Source organism: Carlito syrichta, unplaced genomic scaffold (assembly GCF_000164805.1).
Source record: "Carlito syrichta isolate Samal-C Ts95f unplaced genomic scaffold, Tarsius_syrichta-2.0.1 Scaffold288619, whole genome shotgun sequence".
NCBI lineage: Eukaryota > Metazoa > Chordata > Mammalia > Primates > Tarsiidae > Carlito > Carlito syrichta.
This window is the reverse complement of record NW_007232715.1, coordinates 34,514-52,165: the sequence shown is the minus strand read 5'-3', so window position 1 is coordinate 52,165 and position 17,652 is coordinate 34,514. Positions and strand designations below refer to the sequence as shown.

General features: G+C 35.6%; 1 protein-coding gene across 1 annotated transcript in view; it reads left to right on the top strand.

Annotated features, from left to right (window-relative positions):
• Positions 1 to 17,652, top strand: part of DCC (DCC netrin 1 receptor) — a gene marked incomplete at its 3' end in the record, with an annotated part of 403,497 nt that overhangs the window by 354,841 nt on the left and 31,004 nt on the right. Inside the window, exons 15-16 of the mRNA XM_021710347.1 lie at positions 7,188 to 7,382; positions 13,086 to 13,118. Coding sequence (XP_021566022.1) covers positions 7,188 to 7,382; positions 13,086 to 13,118 — 228 coding nt within the window. The remainder of the gene's footprint in view (positions 1 to 7,187; positions 7,383 to 13,085; positions 13,119 to 17,652) is intronic.

The following is a 17,652-nucleotide window of genomic DNA, read 5'->3' as shown; positions in this document are numbered from 1 at the left end:
TTCCAGACCAGTGCAATAAAGCAAATAACTCAGTTTAGCAACAAATGTTTTTGATGAAGGATAAAATAAGCCATGTACCTCACACATTTAAATTTTCCACTGATATTTAAATAAATTTCAGCACCCCATGTAAACAATATAATGTATTTTTCCTCTGAAAGAAAGCTTAATTTTACTTTCCCAATGAAAAAACAGAAGTCTGGCCCATGTTAAGAAATGCAAATTAATCTAAGCAATACAACTTTATGTGCAAAAATTGTAGGATGGGTATAAGAAACTTTGTCCACATCCTTTATTTAGAGTAGTATGTTCCATAGTTCTCGCAACTAAAAATCGATTCTCTCACAGTGGAAATTTAAAAGGATGGGCAGCAATACTTTTTACTTTTTTGCATAAATGAGTCTGGCTATTTGAGATTATAAAGTTGAGATAGCTTGACAATTCAAAAGAGAGCAAACACTAAGAACCTTTTTTAAAAAATTATTATTATTATTATTATTTTGAGTTGGAGTCTCACTCTGTCGCCCAGACTGGAGTGCAGTGGCCGCTCCCGGCCACCGCAGCCTCGACCTGCTGGGCTACGGCGATCCTTCCTCCTCAGTCTTCCAAATAGCTGGAACTACAGGCATGTACTACCACGCCCGGCTAGTTTTTGATTTATTGTAGAGATTAGGTCTCGCCAAGTTGCCCAGGTGGGTCTCGAACCCGCAGGCTCAGGCAATCCACTCACCTCAGCCTCCCAAAGGTGCGGGATTACAGGTTGAGCCACCGAGCCTGGCTACTAAGAACCTTTAAAAGAACTCCTGTTCCATGTATATTTTGATTCTTTCATTCAAATTGCTTCCAGGATACAGAATGATAAACTATTCAAAAAATACTAGACTACTAGGAGGAGAGTCCAGGTTTGCTAGACTCAGCTTCTCATGGAAGTGCAAAAAAAAAAGTGAGCTCTCAGAGGGATGTTCTCCTGTATCACCTTTGTCTTTCTCTGTTTTCTAAATCTTTTGTGTGTAGAGTAGGGAGTAGACAAGGACAGTGAAGAGCCCAAGCATCTATCTAAGGGAGATGCTTGAACAAGTCATTTAAACTTCTTGATTCTCACTTTCTCACCTATGAAATAAGGTAGTACCAGAGCCTCTCTAGACTAACTGTTATAATAAAGTGCTGAGAAAAGTCCCTGATGCCCAGTAAGTACTGAAACAAATTGGCAGTTATCATTCCAATTTGAAATCCATTCTCAGGTGAGGCTTTAGGAATGTGCTTTGCATGGAATCCATGTCATCAATTTGTAAACACAAGTGATTCAAAAAGATTAAACAAAAAAGCGAATGAAAGAAGAAATTCAGATAATTCCAGTGCCTAAATTCCCTGATCATAAACTGACAACTTAGGAATTTGGGCTGACATTTTCAGAAGAAAGTGCTTCAAAATACATTAAGCATGTATTATATGCTTGGCATTCTGCTAAGCATTTTCATATTGTAAATGATCATATATTCCTATTATTCCATTTGGAAATGAAAAGATTGGCCAAAGTGAAATAGCCAAGAAGGAGCAGAGCAAGAATTTAAAACTCAGGTTTATACTTTTAACTAATATACTATGTTTTTCTTCAGTTTATTAGTATCCCACTGGTTTAAATCAGTGATTCTCAACTGGTTTTTAATTTAATTCACAATTCATATAAGGAGGGAATGAGCATGGTGAGTTTTAAAAGTTCATTGAGTGATTTTAATGTGTAGCCAGAGTTGTGAAACATTGGTCTAAATAAATGAGTGTGCAACACTATTTAAGACCAGAGACCAATGTAGATAGAAGAGTTAAGTCTTTCAGAGATTGCTTTCTTATTAATACAGTGTGATGGCGAAGACTGTACTCTCTTTTTCTGTGTCATTTGCTACTCTAGTTCAGTTTATCTCCTTTTCGTAAGCCACCTAACCACTTTTCTTCCCAAGGCCCAGGCTTCTCAGCTTCTCAGTCTCATTTGTGAAAATTTCTTCCACCAGTGTTCTAAGAATCGGTGCCCTGATTGCAGATCTTTTATTTCTTTTGTGCTTTCTTCGTAAAAGTGTCTGTCCTAGAGAGTCAGGGCTTCAGTGATTATCCATGTATGCCTCAAAACTTTATCTTCCTTCAAGAAAATCTAAATACACATATCCAACTTTATATTATACATTTAGCATGTGCCTGTTTATTGGCACCCCATTCTATTCCCAGTACCCATCTGTCACCTTCTTTATCTCTTATTTGTTTGTTTATCTATCACCCACCACAACTGGCCAAATAATGCACGACTGTCCTGTCGTTAGGTGCTAAGACCACCCAAAACCACAGACCTCTCTGTGCACTGCCCCTGGAATCACATGCATCTAGTCTAACTCCCATCTTTTCACGGCCTCCACAGTTTTTCCAGTTGCAAAAGTTTGAGATATCATCATGTCTTCTTATTTCTTCATTCCCTTCCCATGTAATCTTATAGAAAATGACGGAAAGCACCATGAGAACAGGTTTCAGATTTCAATCAACATTTTCTCCCCAGCAAAAACATTCTTGACACCTAGGAAGTAATTAGTGAATATTTGGTGATGAAATTGATCAATTAATGACTATAAAATATATTCTCATTCCTTTGAATGAAACCAAAGTACTAGTTCTTCTAAGACTTCTTTAGATTTGTCATATGATGAAATAATAAATAATAATAAATGAAGCATGTGCTAAGTAGTTACTATGTAGATGATGTGATAGAAATACCCACCTTGTGTTAAGTTCCTAAAGTGTATGTTTCACAGCAGCCTGTTTTCAGATAAGAAAATTAAGAAATGCCTTAGATTAAGCAAGTTGCTCAAGGTTGCATAGCCAGCAAATGGTAGAGCTATGACTTCCATTCAGGGCTTTCTGGATCCAAAACCTGCTGCTTTTTTCCACAAAGAAGGAGACAATGGATTACTCTTTCTTTACCAATTTTCTTGTCTATACAATCAGAATCAAGTCTATCAAGATTCAAAGCCTTCCCAGAACCAAGTGCTGATAGGGATCATGTCACATAGCTGGGTTTTCCCAGTACTTCACACTCTACCCAATCCATGGAAGGGAATCAGTAACGAGTGGGAAAATGTAAAGGAAAAGAACAGAAGAAAGGGAAAAGCAAAGTTGAACACATTTCTTACACTTTGCTTCTAGAATTACAACTGCCTGTTTGCGTAAGTAGAGCCAAAATGACAGATGTGTGGTGTTACGTTTTATAGGTATTAGACGATGTGATTTCAATGTGGCCAATTTGATCCACAGTCCCAGAAAATATTACAACCTCGAATAAAAGGGACTATTTCATTATTGGGCCAGTTGTGGTGGGTAAGAGACAAATATGAGCTTAAAAAATGAAAATATGGAGAAAGACAGACTTGGACACCAAAAATAAGTCTATGGGCACAAAAGGGCAGTGAGAAACCAATACATTTGTTCCAACTTGTGTGATTTATATGGAAATTTATAAGGTACAACTTCAGTGATGAACTTAATATCTTTCAAATGAAACAACTTTCACATTCAAATGAAAGCGATTGTTTTCTCTAAGGCCGTTTCTTAGTCTCTTTCTAGTCTCCATCCCAGCTCTCAATTTTTTTTTAAGAGGGGTAGGCTTCCCCATAAATATCAGAAAATCATTCAAGGATAATTTGGAATTGTCAGAACCTGATGCTTGCACCTTCGACGTTACTTTATTCCAGGATGCCATTTTAAAATGCTTAAGTGAGTTTTTTTTATATAGATAAATTGCAGCAAAGGCAAGTAATTTATTATCATTTAATATTATGAAAAAAAATCAGCAGTAAGTGTGGCTGAGCTGGGATGAGGGCACAATTCTCCAAACTTTCAGCTTCATCATGCATTTATATCAGCCCATGGAAACTTTAACATTTTCACTAAATATCTCAATGTAAAACTCAATCTCCTTATAGGCTAAAGGATTTTATTCAATAAATGAGTTTTGGTACCTCTTATATGAAGATTATTCTATTAAGTTTTTTGAGGAAAAGAAAGGGTAATAAGATATGGCTCCTGAACTAAAGAAATGTTTTTATTCTTTGTTTTTTTTGAGTTGGAGTTTCACTCCATTGCCCAGTGGCAGGCTCATGGCCACCCCAGTGTCGACCCACTGGGCTCAGGCGACCCTTCTGCCTCAGCTTTACAAGTAGCCAGAACTACAGGCGCATGCTACCACGCCTGGCTAATTGTTTTTGATTTATTGTAGAGATGAGGCCTCACAAATTTTTCCATGCTGGTCTTGAACCTGTGGGTTCAGGCAAAACATATCTATTTTGCATTGGTTTCCATCTTTCCACTATTGCTGGGATGACAGGCTGAGCCACCGAGCCCAGCCTGTTTTTATCCAGAGATAAACGTGAACATAATAAAAGCTAATATATGCATTTTATTTACAGCTATATAAACATTATATGTATTACCATTAACCAGTCTCAGAGTCTTCTTTTCAACAGATGTGATTCTTCAGGGATAAGAATGGAGACTGCTCTGGCTCAAAGAATAGGACATTTTATTGTTGTTAATTATGGGGTTTGAGTTACAAATGAATGGACATCCTCGAGTCAGAAAACAACTATTTTTTCAATAATATTTCACAGTCCCTTTTAAATGATAGCCTTCCCATTTTAATATTTAACAAAGAAAATATCATACTGCCTTTTTAAGTTTTGTGGAATTATTTACCTTGGAAAGTCTTTTATCTTTTCCTAAACTTCCAACATCTTAAGACTTTTATGTAGACAGCACTGTTATCACCACAAATGCCAAAAAATATATAGATTACATAAATAAATTGGAGCAGGGATTGCTGACCATACTTGATCACAGGAATCATCTGGGGTGTAGATGACTGAGGTTACACTTAACATATAATATTGGGATTCTATTGCTGTGTAACTATTCCTACAAATGTAGCAGATTGAAGCAACACACATTTGTTTTCTCACAGATTTTGTGGGTCTGGAATCTGAGCAGAGCTTAGCAGAATATTCTGCTTTGGGGTCTCTTACAAGGCTGCAAATCACAAGGTTGGCCTGACTGCAGTCCATTTTTGGATTGGCTGGGAATGTAGTTGCTTCTAGCCTACTTGGTTGTTGGCAGGATCCACTTCCTTACTGACTGTTGGCCAGAAGCCCCCTTCCATTTCACCTACACGGTCTTCCCCATTTGGCAACTGACTTTATCAAAGCCAGAAGAGGAGAGTCTGTGCAATCCACCAACAAGAAATGAGGCGTGGTATTTTGTAACATCATCATCGAATTGATAGTCCATTGCATTTTTCCGTGGTCTATTGGTTAGAATCAAAACTTAGGACCCATGAACACTTGTATAGAAAAGATAACACAAGAGCATGACTTTTGGGGGTGAGGACAATTAGTTGTCAAAGACTGTTCACCGCACATATTAAACCAACATACCCTGTATTGGGGTTATATTTTATAGTTCTTTGCTACCCTTTAGGTAGCTCTTATGATGAGACAGATTTTGGAAATACCAAACTAGTGGAAAGATGGAAGCCAATGCAGAATAGATATAACTTTTCAGCATTGGTCAGAATTCAGAGAAATGGGCTTCTAGATGTTGGAGTTTGTAATATTGCTTAATCCTACAGAATCATGAAAATGAAATAGTTCAGAATGCAGACTGCATCCCCAAAGCCCAAGTTACAATTCTATAAGGCACTATGGGAGTAAGTCATAAGTTATAAGAATCATAAATGTTCTCAGACTTTATTGAAGCGTATTACAAAATTTATGGAGAGGAGAGCTCATGATTGAGGAAGGTTCCACAGGCCCGTGATAGCTTAAGCTAGACCTTAATGGATGGATAAGATGAATAGAAAAAGTGAAGAAATGTGGAATGGTGTAGAAATAGAGAAGGGAAGAAGACACATGGTATAGACAGCAGCCTTCCTGTAAAGAGAGTTTCTGATGCGATGTAGATAGTGTGTATGGCTACTTAGGGAGGAAAGCAAATCTAAGTCAGAGAACCCCATGATGTAACCCATAATCACTGCAAAGATCTATGAGTGAAGGTTCCCAGTTGACACGGGCAAGAGGAACTCAAAAGGAAAGAATAGGGGATCAAAGAAGGCACTTGTTTTTGAGAAAATGGTTTTCAAAAAATGTATTCAATACATAATAGAACCAAGGACACTCATGTCCTATGTAATCAAGACATCACTGCAAAATTGTGGCAGAAATGGAGATCAGTGCCACATTTATGTAGCCGATACCTTTAATGAGTCCCTGTACCGTTTTATCTGCAGTATAATTTAAAAATGGTTGATTAATGCTTTTAAATACAAGCTAGATCACACATTGGCTAAGCATAACATTGGAATGTAAACATTTCACAGGAATCTCTGAATTTGTTTGTGTATATATCAGATGATCATAAGTGTACGATAGCATTCAAGTAACAAATCCCATAATACAAAAATTGAATAACACTATCAAAAGATAGGTTAACACTTGAGACATTAACTAAATCACCTACAGTTATCCAGTAATATTTATGTATGTGCCTGACTGGACTGGACTAGGAGAAGTAGTGTTGGACGTTTGGTGCAGTGGCAAAGGAGATCTCATCCCAGCTGTATTACCACCTGGGTCATCCTCAGCTTCATCATCTGTGAAAGGAAAGCAACACTGTGCCTGCCAAGCTCTGATTACTGTTATTACAGCAATCAAATATCATTTAGTTTTCTAACACTTTATACGTAGCGCATTTTAGACTTCCCAATACGTTTTTATTATTTAAGCATGAGCCAAAGTAAATATTGTTTATTTTCATTATTGGACGACTGAGAAAATTATACAGACTTGTTATCTCTGTGTTACATTTTTCATCATACTTTTATATCAGGGGAAACTAATAATCAGGATTTATAAGTAGCAGAAAACATGCATGTTGAAATATTTTTATTTCCAGCGGCCTATTCTGTTTTCTGATTTTGCACACCGAAACGATTATTTATCTAATCCTTGCAGTATGGGAAAAAAAGGCATCACTTGCAAAACTGAATGTTGTAATTTATGAATGGTAGATGCAGAATAGTAAAGGAAATGTGTGTGCTTGGAAGCAGAACTACAGCATGCCGTCAGTAAACTAAGCAATGTCTCATTCGTGTCCCTTTGTAGCTTACATCCTGTTTTATACCTTGGACAAGAACATCCCAATCGATGACTGGATTATGGAAACAATCAGTGGCGATCGGCTTACACATCAGATCATGGATCTCAACCTCGACACTATGTATTACTTTCGAATTCAAGCACGGAATTCGAAGGGAATGGGTCCTCTTTCGGATCCCATTCTCTTCAGGACTCTGAAAGGTTTGAATCATGTCCTATTACATCTTTTCTTTTCTTGTGGGATTGCCATAAAATAGCTTTGCGGTCCGTGTAAGAAACCACCCTACCCCAACTCTGCTGACAACGTTTGCTGTGGACATTCAAAATAAATTAAGATGTATCTTTTTATGTTCAAAGCCATCATGTCAAAGAAAGATCTATTTAACCTGACTTTCTTTTTTTCCAGTTATGATCCTTATGGAATTTTGTATTGATGTCATGTATTTGGTCCTATCCAAAATATAATGAAACATTTTAGCAATTTTATGTTAGGGAATAAAAATAAAATGCATTGAATTATGTGAATAGCATGGCATTGCCATCTTTAAATACTTTCTTTAAGGCGTTATTGACCATATACATACATATGTATATGTGTGTATACATATAATGTATATATATACGTGTGTGTGTGTATTTTTTTTTTTTTTGAGCTGGCGTCTCACTCTTTGTTGCCCAGGCTGGAGTGCAATGGCACACTCACAGTCACTGTAGCCTTGACCTGCTGGGCTTAAGCGATCCTTCCGTCTCAGCCTTCCAAGTAGCTGGAACTATAGGCCCATGCCACCGTGCCCGGCTAGGTTTTGTGATTTATTGTAAAGATGAGGTCTTACCAAGTTGCCCAGGCTGGCTTCAAACCCCCAGGATCAGGCAATCAATCGTCTCAACCCTTGGTCTCCCGCAATGCTGGGATTATAGGCTGAGCCACTGTGCCTGGCCAGCCTTTATATATTAAAGGAAATTCTTATAAGGCAAGACAGTTTCAAACAAAAGAATGCAGGTATTTTAAAAAGCCAGTGTAGAATCAATGAGAAAAATCTTGCAATATGATTACTAGGGAAAAAAAGCATTTGTACAGAAAAATACTGAGGCCTGATGATAATGATTAAATACAAATAATTTTTGTATGAAATGCTTGCTATTTTTTAGCACAGAATTTTTATATTTTTTATTAAATCCTTACTACTTTCCTGGAGAACAAATGGTTAAGAGTCTGTATGATGTAACAATTGAAAAAAATTTGGATGCTTCATAGCTGAGATTTAAAGATGCATATTTAAGGCATGATATATATTATTCTTAAAAAGAATGACTTAGTTCTCATACCTGTGACCACATTATACGTTTATATCTGACCCAAATCTTGATAGTACATGATTGCAAATAACTGAAAAATTAGAAACACATGGATGATCGGCATCTTTACCCAATTGTTTGACTTACTAAAAGAAGAATCTTAGAATAACTGTAAGTATATTCTGTTTCTCAATTATCTGAGGAAAGTTGGCCTGATAGAGGACTTCTGAATTCTGATGAGTGAGCTATTCAGGGGCTGGATTTTGGTAACAGCTAATCTGAAAGTTTGCCAAGAACACACAGACAAGCATTCAGCCTAAGTCTGCATGACAGTTCCTGATGACGGCGTAGATGTCTGGAGTGGGTGGGGAAAGAAATAAACTCATATTTTTCTATCCAGGTTGTGAGGACTTCATGTCTAAGTCAGATTTCACTCCAAATGAGCAATCAAAAGGCAACTGGTGTTTTCCTTTTGTGGGTGCATAGAATGTAACTAGATAGTGTTTTGGAAATGCTTCATTTTTATCTGTAGACGAGTGCCAAATTAATTCCATGCTCACAACGTGTGCCAACTGGGAGATCTGAGGGAGGGCTTAAGATGACTTAAGTCATCCAAGTTTGTTAAACAGCAGAGAGATGAGTTGCCACAGGTCCACACTGATAGCCATCCCGTAGATGACTGAACGAGTCCCATCTTTCCTTCGGTATTGTTTACCCTGAGTGCCCTCACCTCATCTAGAAAATGATTTTCAGAACTGAGAACAAGTTCAGGAATTTGTTCTGTGACATAATAGGCCATATAAGTTATTTCTAATACTCCGATTTGATGTCTAGTATTGTCTACCCTAAATATATCATGTTCAATGATATTCGATTCGATTTTTAAACAAATATAGCTTATATGGTAAAATGAGTTTTTGATGTTTGGGGTGCATTTTAAATTACTCAGAAATACTGATATCACCCATCTATTTTAATAATTATGCACATGCATACATCAGACATGTCAGTTACAATGACAAATGTTCTAGGACAAGTAAATGACTCATTGTAAGAGATTTAAAGCCACAATGAACCAAATCTATACCACAGAGATAAAATATTGCTATGGATTTCCAATTTAAGATTTTCTATTCCCAAACCTGCTTCAAAACATCAGGTCTCTGCTCATCAGAATGTAACTTTCTTTGACAGAGAGAAAGGCTTAGATGTTGTCCTAAAGCTTAGGAAACCCCCAATAGTCTACTGGGTAATAGGCAAGTGTTTCATTGCAAATCTTGCCCCAGGCAGGTGTCCACAAGCTTCATTCTTTCATACTCAGTCTTTACCAAGATAGCAGTATTTCCTACTGTAGACTAGAATTTTGTTTTTTGGTATTAGCAACCAATCAGAGAGGTACAGGAAACTTAGTCTGGAATACTGGTTCATTAAAAGGACATTTATAATTAGAAAGGGGTTGTCTTACTATAAATGCATTTACACACATAGATGTGATTTATTCAATTCTTTATTTGGAATGTTAAATAAAATAATCTGTAACTTGAGGTTCTGACCACATAAGACTCCACAAATACTCACCTCCTTTCCACAAATCTTCCCCAGGCTGCCATTAGTATACCCACACACTGTCAAATCATTGGAAGACTTATGTATTTCTCTGCCCTGTCTCAAGGGTTGTTCAGGTCAATAAAATACACTGTTCCATGTTGACCTATCAAGTAACAGAGAGGAAGGATGCCCCCCATGGAGTGGGCCACAGAGGATTCTGGTGTAGGGAGGGAGTTACACCTACACAATAATAAGCAGTCTTTAGACTGAAAGCCCAATGGAACATGACCAATTTTCTGGGCATCCTTAATCATCATTCCAAAATATGCCTCTCACCATCCAAGAATATGTCGCTGAAAACGTTGGACCAGAATAGAAAAAGGTATTGAAAATTATTTTATGATAAAATACATGATATTTTTGACAAGCAATAGGAATAATTAAAAATTTGAGATGCAAACTGCAATACTTTTAAGTCCTTTTGGGGGTCTTAAATACAATGTAGCTATGATAATTCATTTGGTCCCTGTTGGGAAATAGTTTTCAGTAGATAACCATTCTTGAGACATTAAAAATTTGTCAAATTATATTCAATCCAGTTTTGCTAACAAAAACAAATCCAGATAAGAATGGAATTGTTTGCCATAACATATAGTTATTTGTTGCTTGCTAAAAATATCATAGACGGCAGACAATCCATGTGTATGATTAAAGCTTAGGGAGAGATGGAGAATGGACACGAGATGAGGTCAGTATTCTGCTCTTTTTAAGGTATAATTCCAAATAGTTCTCCCCTAAATATAGGATGGTAATTAGGATAGTTTCTCAAGTGTGTCCCGTTCTGGATACCAAACCTGTATACTTCCTAGATTGAGTGGCCACTAATGACCCTAACAAATCCTGTGTCATTCTTGCTGGAGACCTGATATGACACTCCTGACAGCATAGTTTCCTTTCTCTAAAAATCGATGTTAGGATTTCAGTTCAAAATCCTATCCCAGTTCATAAACTACATTTAATGCAATTGTCTACCAAAAACGCCTCTATCAACAATCCCCTAATTCTAAACTATAATATACTTTGAGAAGTCACTAATTTTCAATGGGAGATAGAAGAGAAAATCTAGATAAGAATTAAATTGTGGTGGTTGAAATATAAAAGATTAGATTAGATGGTCTGGTGAATTGAAACAAAACGTTTCTTAAATCTTGCAAGAGTACAAAGATATTTATAAAACTTATTTAAAGCTTACTGACAAAAAAACAAAAATTCTAGTCTACAGTAGGAACCACTAGACAATCAGGGAGCTTCAAGATAAGTGAGATCTGCAGATCTACTCTATAGCATAGTTCCTATAGATAAAACTCTGTATTGTGAACTTAAAATGTACTAAGAGGGTAGATCTTAAATTGTGTTCTTACAATATTAATAATAATAACAATAATAATAAAGAGGGTAAGAGATTATGGATCTGTCTACAGACTTCATGGTGAGGATGGCTTCATGAGTATATCCTTATTCCCAAACTCATAAGGATGTATACATTAAATATGTACAGCTTTTTACTTATCAATTATATCTCACGAACATCTCAAAAAAGTAAAGCTTGTAGAACTGTAATATAATAAGCATTTTTGTGTATTTATCATACATACACACACACTCTATTTATAGAGAGAGAGAGAGAGAGAGAGAGAGAGAGAGAGAGTGTGTGTGTGTGTGTGTGTGTGTGATTTTCCAAAGTATAATTCAGGGTTGTCTCCTACTTATTAAGGTATCTTATTATAGAATGTCTATATATTATTTTAAAAGGAAAGAAATTATAATAGATCTCTGGTTTAGAAATCTGTCTTATTCTGTACAAGACATGAACCCTATTCATTAGAAAGGAGCTTTTGTTAACAGCATCATTAAGTATTTCAATACCAAACATTGTTTCCAGGTAACAACGTGTGCTCCCTCATTTAGAAAAGGAAGCATCACTACCTGTGCGACATTTTCTTTAAGTTATTTTTCAAACAATGATGATGGATTTCCTATGAGATTGCTACACACAATAAGATAACAATGTTATATGTTGCTGCCTATTATGTTGTTCTCTGTATGTTTAATTGAAACATACATAAGAAACAAACCAGCAAGAGTTGTATCCAACCTATCAAGTCTGAGTACAATTAAGTGACTTAAATATGCCCAGAAGACTCAAAGCTCAAAAATAATCAAGTATAAGTACAATAATTCTAATTAATGAAGGCTTATACAGATCTGCATTTGTCAAATGTCATATCCTGTTTTCTAGAAATTCAGTAATACTAGAGATTGCCTTCTACTTAATTTCATTTGGTTAGCAGAAAAGAAGCCACTTTAAAAAATAGAGATATTTCAATTTATCACCCATGAGGTACAATGTTCACTCTGGAGAGTGGGCCACCTGAAACCCAATCCCCACCACTGTGCAAGATGTCCAAGTGGCGAACTTGCATGTGGACCCCTTGAATCCAAAATAAAAAGGGTTTTTATTATTTTAAGACCATTACTCATAACTCTTCAGAAGTTGTGACAACTTAAGAGTTATCTTCACGAGTTCTAAAGATTTATCAACCTATTTACATTATACCATACCATATTTGTCGTATCTCACTATTTCACCCAATCCATGTGCAAATTGACTAAGTTTTCTTGTTGAAAAAACCACATACAAGACAATAACTTTCTGAACTTACTTAAAATATAGATGGGTGATAATTACTTGGGAATTACATTTTTTTTACTGTTAATTCTAGTTTTAAAGTTACATGATGATCATTCTGAATTTATGTTTTGAGGGATATGAAAAATGAAATATTTTAGAATGCATTTTACAGAAAATATATTATTTTAAATTTTTTCTAAGTACTTATTTAATAGAAATAATCACATATAACTTTAGGTCCTTATTGATTTCTTTCACTAGGACATTACCTTCATGTGAAAACCTGCTAACAAAACTGTTGGCTTGATATGTCAGCTTTCTTGCTAGGAACTGTCAAAGTCTAATCATGTTATTTTTTTCTCCCACAGTGGAACACCCTGACAAAATGGCTAATGACCAAGGTATGGTGGTTCAATCTGTCATTCTGTGCTCCTTGAATCAATGCTATCTGTTGACGATGTCAATCATTACTTTGTATTCCTCTTTTCACCTGGTCCATACACCTGATGAAGCAGACATTGGCAGATGATTAATCTAGTTAATGAAGTTCTGCTTGGCTGAGGCTGCGGCTCTGATAAGGAAGATGTAAATTTTCTTGAGAGGAAATTGTTTTGTCTCTGTTCTGAAGGACCAATTAAAATGTCAAGCTTCTTTGTATGAAATAAATTTTTAGTCTCTGTCTGAACTTCTGAATAATTCACATTAAGTATAATTAAGCTCAGCATAATTTTCAAGCTGCTCTTGCACCCTTTTGTGAAGTATCAAGCTCTCGAGTTCTACAGAGAAAAGTCATAAATTATGTGTGTTTTTCATCCACAATGAGCTTCTACTAGTAAATAAAAATAAAGTTGGGCTAACTTTTGGGAGGCATTATCATTGTTCATTTTGAAGCCAGAAGAATTTCATTTCATGAATCAGATACTGGTATTTTTCCTCTTTTTTATTATTATTTTTTTTTCTTAAAAAGCTGATTTGTGTAGAGAAGCATGGATGGCCTTACACAAAGGAAAAACAGATATAAGAGTTACCCATCAACTTATAGGTAGATATGAATTTGCTATTACCAAATTTTTGGAAAGATCAATAAATTAGGATTCCATGATCTTTACACAAAAGAAAATTAATAGACTGCTGTGGATTTAAAAAATAGTTTATAAGTTTTATTTTTTCAGGGAGTTATTTTCTTTTCAGGGGGAGTTACGGAATGCTAGAAACTGGTTGTAGTCAGTGTTGTCAGGATTTGTTGATTCAGAGCCTACAACGTGTGCAATTTACCACCTGCTTTAAATATCCCCTGTTGGCCAGAACTTACTTGAAAACATCATGTTGTGAGATTAGGGGATAAGACATCATGTTGTGAGATTAGGGGAAAACATTATTTTCAACATGATTTTTTTTTAACTTTTGACAAATACTGAGCCTCTGAATGTTGGCTCCCACTAACAATAGAAGGCTGCCTATGTGAGCAATATTTTCTTCAATGATCAGGGTTTTCCCTGGGTCCTCATACCACACCTCTGCTTAACAGAACATGGCTGCAGGATTACATAGAATTATAGAAATTATACTGTGCACAGACATTTCTACCTAAAGTTAAGATTCCCATTAATCTAGCCACTCCTGCTTGGTTCTGCTTAAAATGTTTTCATAAGCACTATATCTAATAAGTAGTAATGTTTGTAAAAATATAATGATGAGTAATTGTCACTTGGCATATATTTATTTAGGTAAATTAAATATTAGTATTGGCCAAATCCGAACCCAGAAGAATTAATAGAAAATTTTTAATTGTTTTAGTTATAAAGTAATCAAAAATTAACTTTCTTTACTTACTTGAATTTGAAGCTACCATAGACAAATAACTCCTAATTTCTGAAGGAAATATCCCAGAGAGAGGGGAAAAATGAAAAGTATTTAAAGAGTAACTGAAACAGTTGAAATGTTGCATTATTAGCCACTCAAGTGGCAACATGCCCAGGCTTCTCAATAAATGGATTTCTACTTCTCTCTGGACACCTTTCTAATTGATTTCCTTTTTTATTCTTATTTTTTACATTACCTGTTATTTTTTATATTAGTTTAGGGTACCAAAAGTATATTTTGCGAATTGTCATTTTATAAAAGACTAATGAATACGTTATTCCGCAGTCCTTCTGATCACATATCTTTTATGGAGGATTTTACTCTGATTCTCACATCTACAGTGAAATCAGTTCAGTTATCAGGGAACAAAAGGAATTCCCAAGAGTTATTGCCAGTGACTTAGTCTGTTAATATATTTGTTCAGTTGTTCTTTTTCTTCATCTAGTATTACTTAGAGAGATTCTGTCACATATTATGCAAGTTGGTGCCTTATTCAGTCAGAGCTGGCATACAGTTGATCAAGCTGATATGTTATAAATTTTACATCACACTCAAATCACTTGTAAAATTGAGAGGGACTAATGACATATAATTTACTGGTTATAAATAGTAACTTTAAATTCTTACAAAGAAAGCGTATGAATTTGGCTGCACCCTAAAGGTGCTTTAAAAACAAAATCAGTTGACTGAGTTGATGACCATGAGAATGAGAAATAATCCAGATTAAAGATCTCTCTAAGACTGATGAAATAATTTAAAAAAAGAATTTTCTTAACACTCCCATTCCCAGCACATAGTAAATTAGATGAATATGTTTTATTGTGTCAACTGTTAGACCTATTCGCTCCCTTCTCATAGAGAAATGATCCCACTGTTCCATTTATGATAGGAACTGGATTTCTGCTGAGAGAAAATTTCCTTTGGGAGAAAATTTGGCACCTTGGGTCAGATTCAACCTTACAAAGATGAATCTCAAATAAAGAGGCAGGAGATTGAATTTGACTTATACGACAGAAAGTGAGAAAAGTTTTGATTCTTCAAAAAACTTTTTTAGACTCTTGTTATTTTTATTATTATTATTGAAGTCTAAGATTTACCATGAAGAACGTAAATGTGAAAGCAAGCTGTCAGTTATATTTGGATTAGTTTTGATTTGGGAAAGACATTTTCTCCTGAGCAATAGTAATAGTAGTTTGACAATGACAGGCAATTAACATAGAACTCTTTAATTGTTTTATGTAATTGTAAATTCATTATATCTAGCATTTTTTAAGCTTTCTAATCTTGACCTTCTCTTAACCCCCCTTTTTCAACCCTCTTTTCTCTTGCTCCATGTCTTGATTATTTCTGCAGATTCTTCTAGGCACAGATGACCAATGAGTTTAGAAATAATTGAGATTTTAGAGGTCAACAAAATAATTTAAATTTTGGGAGAGTCTAGCTGAATAGGAAACTTGCACAGGCTTTGTGACACAGGTCAGAAAGATAGGAAATCTCTGCTTTTGATTTTTTTCTTTTCCATATTTTGATTAAAACTCTCTTAATTTGTCTATGTCGGCGAGGGCCTGTATAATGGCAAAAAAGCAAACAAACAAAAAACAACCCTGGTGGTTCTCACTACTAGTCACTGTTGTAAGAGATTTACATAATGGACTCACTTAATTCTGATAACAATAATGTGAGAAAGGTACTGTTATTAACTTCATTTAACAAGAAAGAAACTGAGGTCAGACAGTGTAAGTTACTTGCCTGTAGAAGCACAGCAAGTAAGGAGAGAGGCCATGATTTCAACCCAATAAACCATGTTCCAATAGCCCTGTTTTTGACTGTCAAGTGCATTCATCACATGTTATGTTACATATATGCATACATAGCCATATATGCACATTTGACATGTATCTATAAAGTCGCTACATCTAAGTTTTTATACCGATATTTTCCTAATATAGACCTTCCTTTTCCCAACTCTGTGAATATTCTAAAGAACACAGCAAATAATTTTCAATCTGGGGTCATCTTCTTAGTCAGTGGTGTGGGGGTTGCCGCAACACACAGGATTTAATATATAATCTATAAGATCCTGACACTTCTTTATTTCAGGAAACAGGAATTATGTTAATCAACTATCTTAACCAGCTTGAGTTGGTCATGTAAACTACTATAGAGGATGCCAAAAAATGTATGCACACTTTAAGAAAGGAAAAAGCTGTCTTAAAATTGTAATAGTCGATATATACTGATAACAAAATATGAAAACAAGTAACATTTGACTTCTGCAGTTACAAGAGGTGTTCAAAGTGGTTGCCATCAGCATCCAAATACTTCTGATTACAGTGAACTAAAAGTTATACACAGATAACATCTCTTAAAATGTGTATACATTTTCTTGGCACCCCCAGTGTCTGCTGGGTGGGTTAAACAACAGAAAAAATTTTTCATAGATCTTGGGCTGAAGGTCTCACATCAAGGCTTTAGCAGGGTCAGTTTTTAGTGAGGGTTTTCTTCCTGGCTTGTAGTTGGCCTCCTCCTAACAAAGTCTTCCCATGGTAGAGAGAGAATGAGCTTTCTGGTGTCTCCTCTTAAAAGGACACAAGACTATTGATCAGGCTCCTACTTCATGACTTTATTTAACCTTAATTACTTTCTTAAAAACCCTATATCCAAATATAGTCACCTTGGGTGTTAGGGACTCAATGTAGGAATGTTGGGGGGTCCACAGTTCAGTCGACGTTCAAAAGAAAGACTGCTCTTTCACTCCTTCGCTAATTATCTTCTCAGCTTCCCAGTCAAAGAAAAGCTAAAAGGAAGTGTTTTGCCCAAGGTCACACAAAGAGTTGTTGGCAGAGATAGAACCCACAACGTTTCTTTCTGACTTCCAGACTCTACGGTTTTTCTACTGTAAAATGCCACTATCCTTATAAAACATTTGGATTTTTGTTTCTCTAAAATCGGCTTATGCTGTTTAGAGAACCTCACAAAAGTATTTTAAGTGTTTTAGAGTTGCAGTTCGAGCTTCGCTGTGACTATAACATATGATCACTTCTTAAAAGCGATTATTAGATCACACTTTTA